We start from the raw sequence: 7,747 nt of genomic DNA, 5'->3' as shown, positions 1-7,747 counted from the left end.
CTGTTATTTAAATCATTAATCAAAAACGACTGATAAGATGCCACAAAGCTCCTCGGCAGCCCTTCCCTGCCTCATCGAAGTCCGCCCCGCCCCTCCCTTCCAGACTTCGGATCCAACTCGCTACATTCCGCCTCTGACGCTAGCCAATCGCCACGCTTCTTCCATGACACACGCCCCGCCCGCTTCTCGCAGTCTCTTTCCGCCTCTTTCCGCAACTTTGTGGCCGGCTTGGTTGCGGAGCTCCGTTGCTCCCGGCAGGCAGCGATGATGGCGTGGAGAGGGGCGCGGGGCAGCGGGGGTTTCATGGTCCGGGCAGTGTACGTGGGGCTCACCTGCGGTGTCCTGCTCGGGCTCTTCCTCTACCCTACAGGTGAGGCAGCCTCTCCCTCTCCTCCCTCTCCCCAAAAGTGGGGCGGTAGGATCAGGACCTCTAGGGTTCAGATCTGCACTCAGGCTACAGAGGAAGGATTCTGGCACCCCAAAAAATCTTGGTTTGGTTTCAAAACGGGGGAAGATATTAAGTTGTGTATTTTTCTCTATAAACCTTAATTAATTTATTATTTTTTAAATAAAATAAAACCATGGGTAATTGCGGAAGGTTTGTAAGTTCAGTGGTGGAGCATTTCCAGAGCTGGGAATCTCCTTTGCCTGAAACCTGGAGAGCAGCTGCTGCCTGTCAGTGCAGACAATACTAAGCTGACTCTGTATGAAGGCACCTTTCTGTGTAACATGCTGAGTGGCCTTAGTCTAGCCCAGGGTGGTCCAACCCTCAACGACTTTTTTGACAGCTCTCTGCAAAATTTTATAACCCTCCCTCCCCCCCCCGAGCTTCCCCACAGTGATAGAGCTGGGCAGGAGCGTCAAATTTTGTCCTGCCTGCCCCCCAGCACGCAACAAGGCAGTGTGGGGCTTGTGGGTTCTGTGTCGAAGCACTTTTGTGGCCCACGATATTAAAATTTGGGCCACCCTACTCTACAGAGTTATTGGGAGCGTGAAGGGGTGGGTGTGGGGGAACCATCTGCCCCTGCCCTACATTCCCAAGAGGAAGGAATAGAGGGGGCTATAAATATAACAAATTTAAAGACGTAAGAACCTAAAAGAGGGTACAATTTCTTTTTCTCCTTACATGCCCAGGCTGCAGTTGGTTTTCTTTATTCCGAAATAAATATACATGAGGGGACTTAATGCAGAGAGCTGGAGTTGCAAGATAGTGTGTGGGTTGGGTTGTGACTGAGGGCAGTGGGGTTAAGGGGGGAGCACTTTGCACGTGGTCAGAGGTAATACAGGTTTTCCTCTTCCTCCTCTATTTGTTTACTTTACCAAAAGACAAAAAAGGGGGATATGAAATGCACAGATGGATAGATTTTACAGCAATGATGAAAACATGGGAATGTCCTGTCCCCCCAATATAAGTATTTGCCTGGCACTCAAAGGACGATCATGGATGCGGGTGGCGCTGTGGTCTAAACCACAGAGCCTAGGACTTGCCTATCAGAAGGTCGGTGGTTCGAATCCCCGCGACGGGGTGAGTTCCCGTTGCTTGGTCCCTGCTCCTGCCAACCTAGTAGTTCGAAAGCACTTCAAAGTGCAAGTAGATAAATAGGTACCACTCTGGCGGGAAGGTAAACGGCATTTCCGTGCGCTGCTCTGGTTCGCCAGAAGCGGCTTAGTCCTGCTGGCCACATGACCCGGAAGCTATACGCCTGCTCCCTCAGCCAGTAAAGCGAGATGAGCACCACAACCCCAGAGTCGTCCGCGACTGGACCTAATGGTCAGGGGTTCCTTTACCTTTACAAAGGACAATCATGTTGGAGGTGGGGAGCCCCCATAGCAAGGCTCTGTTTGTCTCTCTTTCTGCAGCTGCTACCTGCCTTACCTTGGATAGTGGAGGCTGAACAGTGGTCCAGGAGGTGCAGGGCTGGCCAACTGGGACACTTCCAATAGGAGTGGATGCCTTGCATCTCTGGGAACTCATTCCCAGGAGATGCTGGGTTATTTATGGTCAGAGCTCCCAAAACAGAATCATGTACAGTACATTTTCCCCGTGATAATTTCCCTTATTTTTCAGACCTGCAAAGGCAAGAAGAGCAGGGAGACCTCCTCCAGCCCCTCTTGTTCCTCGCACTGGTTCTCTGCTCCATGTCACTGTACTTTGTTGTCTCTCTCATGGACCCAGGATACGTTGAGCATGATGAAGAGGAGAAGGTATGTCATGGGAATGGTGTTCGACTGAGTCACTCCATTAGCCCATCTGTCTCAGTACAGTGGTACCTCGGGTTAAGAACTTGATTCGTTCTGGAGGTCCGTTCTTAACCTGAAACTGTTCTTAACCTGAGGTACCACTTTAGCTAATGGGGCCTCCCGCTGCTGCCACGTGATTTCTGTTCTCATCCTGAGGTAAAGTTCTTAACCAGAGGTACTACTTCCAGGTTAGCGGAGTCCGTAACCTGACGCGTCTGTAACCTGAAGTGTCTGTAACCCGAGGTACCACTGTACTGACTGGCAGCAGCTCTCTGCAGGGTTTCAGGCAGAGTTCTCCCCCGCCCTCAGCCCAGCCTAGAGAGCTGTTGGGGATGGAATCTAGAACCTTCTGTGGGCAAAGCTTGAGGTCTACAATGGAGCTACAACCCTGTGCCCTAAGAATGAAGTAAGATTCTAGCCCTCATTGTCCAGAATAAAGAGTGGAATTAAATAGGAATGCAGGAAGCTGCCATAAACGGAGTCACCTAGCTCATCATTGTGTACACTGATTGGCAGCAGTGGCTCTCCAGGGTTTTAGGCAGGGGGGTCCTATCCCAACCCTAGCAAGAAATGCCATTGGATACACATGTCTTCTCTTCAAGACTCCTGGTTACAGTCATTTGTTAAAGGTGCTAGGAATCATAACTTTCTGTGGGGTAAACCAGAATCCTTTGGGGGAAGCCATGGGCTTTAAATATGGAGTGTGTATCACATTAAATGCTTTAGACCAGCCTTTCTCAACCTGTGGGTCCCCACATGTTGTTGAACTACAACTCCCATCACCCCTAACTAGCAAGGCCAAAGCTCAGGGATGATGGGAGTTGTGGTCCAACAACATCTGGGGACCCACAGGTTGAGAACCGCTGCTTTAGACACTCCTCTATTCCAATCCCTAAATGCTTATTTTCTTTTTTCCCTTTTCCTTCATCTGGACTCTTTTTTATTTTTTTGTTTCTGGTAGGAACCTGTAAGTGATGAGAAGGAAGCAATGAACTCCCAGGAAGCTCTAAACCTCCGGCTCCGGCGCTGTGGCTACTGCTTGCTGAAGGTAGATATTCCTTGAAAAATAGTCTTTTTCAAATCTAAAAGCCAATCATACAAACTCTTCCATTGTGGCCTGGCTGGTTTGTTTTGAAATTAAAAAAATTCCTTCTGCCATTTCTGAATTAAACAGAGAGGGCTGATTCTCTCCCTGTTTCCTGGCTTCCTCTGTAGAATTTTATTCCATAATGAAAGATCCTTTCTCACAGTCGGGAGTGTTATTTTTACCCTTATCAGTACTTTGTCAAGGACACTCCACTCAGCTCAATAGAAAAAAAACAGTACTTCCAGCCTACTCCCTCCCGCTCTCCCACATTTCTCACAGTTAGTATTTTGAGTTCTATTTAGTCCAATATTAACAATAAATAATCCTCTTCTTTTAATCTTAATTTTTGACCAGCTGGTGCCTTTTAGTGAAATAATGCGCAATTATAATTCCCTTGGGTTAGATGTCGTCAACAGTTAAATAAATGGGTGTATCCCTGTTCCAGTCAGTCCCAGATCTCTCTTTTAAGGTTGCCCCCCAGCTGCTGCTGAAAGGAACCTCTGAAGACCTCCCACCATTAATCATTGCACATTGCATCCATCTCTGTCTGCTAAGGCCTTATTTGGAGGAAATTTCCTGATCCTATGCCAGACCCTCAGCCCAGCTAAGCTCAGTACTATTGACACACCACCAGCAGCACTTCAAGGTTTCAAGCCAAGTGGTCTTTCCCAAGCCCCTACCTGGAGATGATGATTTATTTAAATTAGATATATCAGGGTAGTTAACAACATAGAAATGCAATATAAAAACACAAAATACATGATAAAAACATGAACAAAAAAACCCCCCACAAACCAAAAGCCCCTCAACACATTCAAAACAGATATTAGATGTTAATCAGCCAAGCCTGGTTAAAGAGAAACATATTCACCTGGTGTCCAAGAATATGTAATGAAGGCACCAGACGAGCTTCCCTGGGGAGAGCATTCTGCAAGCAAGGAACCTGCACTGAAAAAGACCTGTTCGTGTGTTGCCATCCTCTGGACCTCTCGTGGAGGAGGCACACAAAGAAGGGCCTCAGAGGATGATCTCAGGGTCTGGGTATGGAGAGAGGTGGTCCTTGACATATTGTGGCCCTGAGACATTTAAGTCAAAACCAGCACACTGAATTGGGCTGGGAAACTAATTAGCAGCCAGTGCAGTTGAGCCATGATTGGTGTAATATGCTCACACCATCTTGCTGGTGAGCAAACTTCTGCACCAGCTGAAGTTTGTGAACCACCTTCAGAGGCAGCCCTATGTATAACGCTGGGGATTGAACCTGGGACCTTCTGCATGCTCTGCCGCTGAGCTGTGTCTCTTTCCCTAAATATGAACCAATATCCCAGTCCCAATGGTTCTGAAATAAAGGGTGGCTTACATAGGGATATAGAGAGCTGCCTTCTCTTGAAGACTGACCATAGTTCAGTCTTGTGTTCACTGTCCATGGTTCTCCACAGTTTCAGGCAGGGGACTTCCTTAGCTTTACCTAGAGATGCCATTGGGGATAGAACCAATGGGGATCTTCTACATGCAAAGCATATGGTCCAGCACTGAGCTATGACCCTGCTCCCCTAAATATATAGTAAGATCCTAGCCCTCATTGTTCAGATTAATGGGGTGCATTAAAAAGGGACCTAGGAAGCAATGCCTTATACAGAATTAGACCCTTGACCCATCTAGCTCAGTATTGTCAACACTGGCCAGCAGCAGCTGCCTCCTGGGTTTCAGGTGGGGTGGGTGTGGGGTGTCTCTTTCCCAGACCCACCTGGAGATGAAAATGTAAGGAAGCACAAAAACACATCCTGTTATTTTCTATCTCACAGCAGCCAATGAGGGCCAGGCACTGCCAGGCGTGCCGGCACTGCGTCCGGCGCTATGACCACCATTGCCCCTGGATTTACAACTGCGTTGGGGAGAGGAATCACCCATTCTTCGTCGCCTATTTGGCTGTTCAGCTTGTGGTTCTCTTGTGGGCGCTGCCAGTGGCCTGGTAAGAAAGCTTATGGCGGGAGACCCCCAGACATAAATTTTTTTTATTGGTGTGTGTATGTGTGTGTGTGTAACAGCCATAGAACCATAGAATCATAGAACCGTAAAGTTGGAAAGGATCCTGAGGGTCATCTAGTCCACCCCCCTGCAGTGCAGGAATCTCAACTAAAGCGTCTCTGGCAGATGGCCATCCAACCTATGCATAAAACGCTCCAATAAGGGAGAGCCCACCATCTCCGGAGGGAGTCCTTTCCACTGTCAAACAGCTCTTACCATCAGAAAGCTCTTCCTGATGTTTAGTCGTAATTTCCTTTCTCGTCACCAGGGATGAAAGAATAGTCATCCATCCATCCATCCATCCATCCATCCATCCATCCATTCATGGGAACCTCACACAACGTTAACTGACCCAGGGCACACCCCTTTCCTCAAGACACACACCCTTGCTGCCCTGCTCCACCCGCTCATAGGACTGAGAATTCTCCCTTGATTGTCTTGAATGTCAGAGGTGTATTGGGATGGGTTGGAACAGAAATAACATTTTTGGGAGAATATTCATTTTTATCACCAATATTCTCCCCATTAATGATAATTGCATTCTGCCCTGTATATCTAAGTCCTTTTAAATTTCCTTCCAAGTCTTCACATAATTATCTTTATAGATGTTATGATTGGTTACCAATAGCCACACTTCTAAGTACTTCTCTTTCCCCCTCAATTTTCCAGCTGGTAATTTCCCCTAATTTCTTTTTGGCTTGATTATCCATGTTCTTAACTAACATTTTGGTTCTGTCTTTATTTATTTGAAACCCGCCAATTTTCCAAAATCAGTTACCTCCTTTAATAACTCTGAGGCACTTTCTAAAGGTTATTCCAAGGTTAAGACAATTTCACCCACGAAAGCTTTGGTTTTATAATTTTGTGAATCTTGCAATAACTCTGATGTTCTTTTTTTTTCCCTCCACCACTAAAAAAAAAAAAGGTCTGGGCTTGATTTTGAGCATCCCTCATGGGCATGGTTTCAGTATAACCTGCTCCTCCTTCTCTCCTTCCTCGTGGTTGCCATTTTCACTGTGGTGATGACTCTGCTCCTGGGCTGCCACCTTTACCTTGCCTCCCACAACACCACCACCTGGGAGTTCATGTCCCGTCACCGCATCTCCTACCTGAGAGATTGTGAAGTGGAAAACCCCTTCGACCGAGGAATCTTCCTCAACCTCTGGCAGTTCTTCTGCGCCTGCCGCCTCATCGCCTGGGAAACCCTGTACGCCGAAGTGGGAGGCCACACCGTGTGATCGTGGGCTGGGTGACAGCACCCAACCCAGGACTAAGAGAGAGAGAGAAAAGCTGTTAGCCGGGTGGAAGCAGATGTTTGTGTATTCTCCCAGCAGCTATGGAACTGAGGGGGAGAGGCTCACTTTTGCCAGTAGCTTTCCTACATATTTCAGCAAAATATGTAAAAAAAAAAATGGCCTTTCCCCAAATGCCAACAGAGTGAGCTGTTCTGAGGTGTGTCCTTTGAGAAAGTGAACCCCACAGACCCTGCTTTCAGACCTTGCTGCTCAAACTGCTTTTTGGGGAGAGAGATGGGCAGGGGAGCTAGGAAGCCTGGTCCATTGGGGAGAGTGGGATGCTGCCCAACCAGCCTCAGTCTGCCCCCCACATGCCTTCCTTAAACCCCAGCAAGGAGTAGCCCTGCCTGTCCTTGGCTTTGGTTGCACTTATCATGGCTTCCCTGCCTTCTGACCCAATGGGCCCCAGCCACCATGGATGGACCAAGAGGAGGAGGCCATATATTGAAGACCTACTTGGAGTTTTGTTTGGGGTGGGGCAAGGTGTGCCTTCTGTCAAGGCTGGGCTCACTCTTTTTTAAAACAAAGAGCTATGTTCCCAGTATTCCTCTAGCATTTCATGGCGTGCCTTCAAGAAGTAGGTCTCAGGGACTAAAGCTTTGTTTAATAATTCTTGAGGTCCTCTTGGGAGCCTCTCCTCAGGAGAGGAGTTTAAACCTGTTTCTGCTTCTTCAATAGGAGGGACAATTTTTACACGCTCCATTTCTACATTCTGTTTTTGTAATCCAATAAAATTTAACATTATTAAAATCTTAAACCTTGGTTCTTGCTTCTGGTCTCCCCACCTCCAATGCAACTTTCCCCAAAAAACTGTCTTCCTAATATTTCTACCTCAGTTTCCAGACAGGTTGCTTTTTAAAAGAACAAGCCTAAATTTATCTCTCACCTGAAGATTAATTTGAGAGTTCTTAAACTGTGGCTTTCTATTTGATTTTGGCCCTTTTAGGGCCTGAATCTCGTGCATGTCATGGTGGGTTGAATTTTTCTCAACTTTTCTCAAGGAAAAAAGAAAGCTGCCTAATTATTGAGTCCAGACAATTCATCCCCCGCTCTGTATTGTCTACACTGACTGGCAGCAGCTCTCCAGGGTTTCAGG

At 47.3% G+C, this 7,747-nt stretch overlaps 1 protein-coding gene across 1 annotated transcript; it reads left to right on the top strand.

The window, feature by feature from the left end:
* Positions 1–209: 209 nt before the first annotated feature.
* On the top strand, positions 210–7,413 carry ZDHHC12 (zDHHC palmitoyltransferase 12). Its single transcript, XM_079962993.1, has 5 exons — positions 210–370; positions 2,069–2,205; positions 3,203–3,289; positions 5,134–5,300; positions 6,282–7,413. The coding sequence occupies exons 1-5, from the start codon at positions 265–267 to the stop codon at positions 6,592–6,594; spliced, it is 810 nt and encodes a 269-aa protein (XP_079819119.1). The 5' UTR covers positions 210–264; the 3' UTR covers positions 6,595–7,413.
* Positions 7,414–7,747: the final 334 nt, after the last annotated feature.

This window comes from Podarcis cretensis (genome assembly GCF_951804945.1).
Source record: "Podarcis cretensis genome assembly, chromosome: Z".
Lineage (NCBI taxonomy): Eukaryota > Metazoa > Chordata > Lepidosauria > Squamata > Lacertidae > Podarcis > Podarcis cretensis.
The sequence above is the reverse complement of the archived record's forward strand: the minus strand, read 5'-3'. Positions and strand labels throughout refer to the sequence as shown.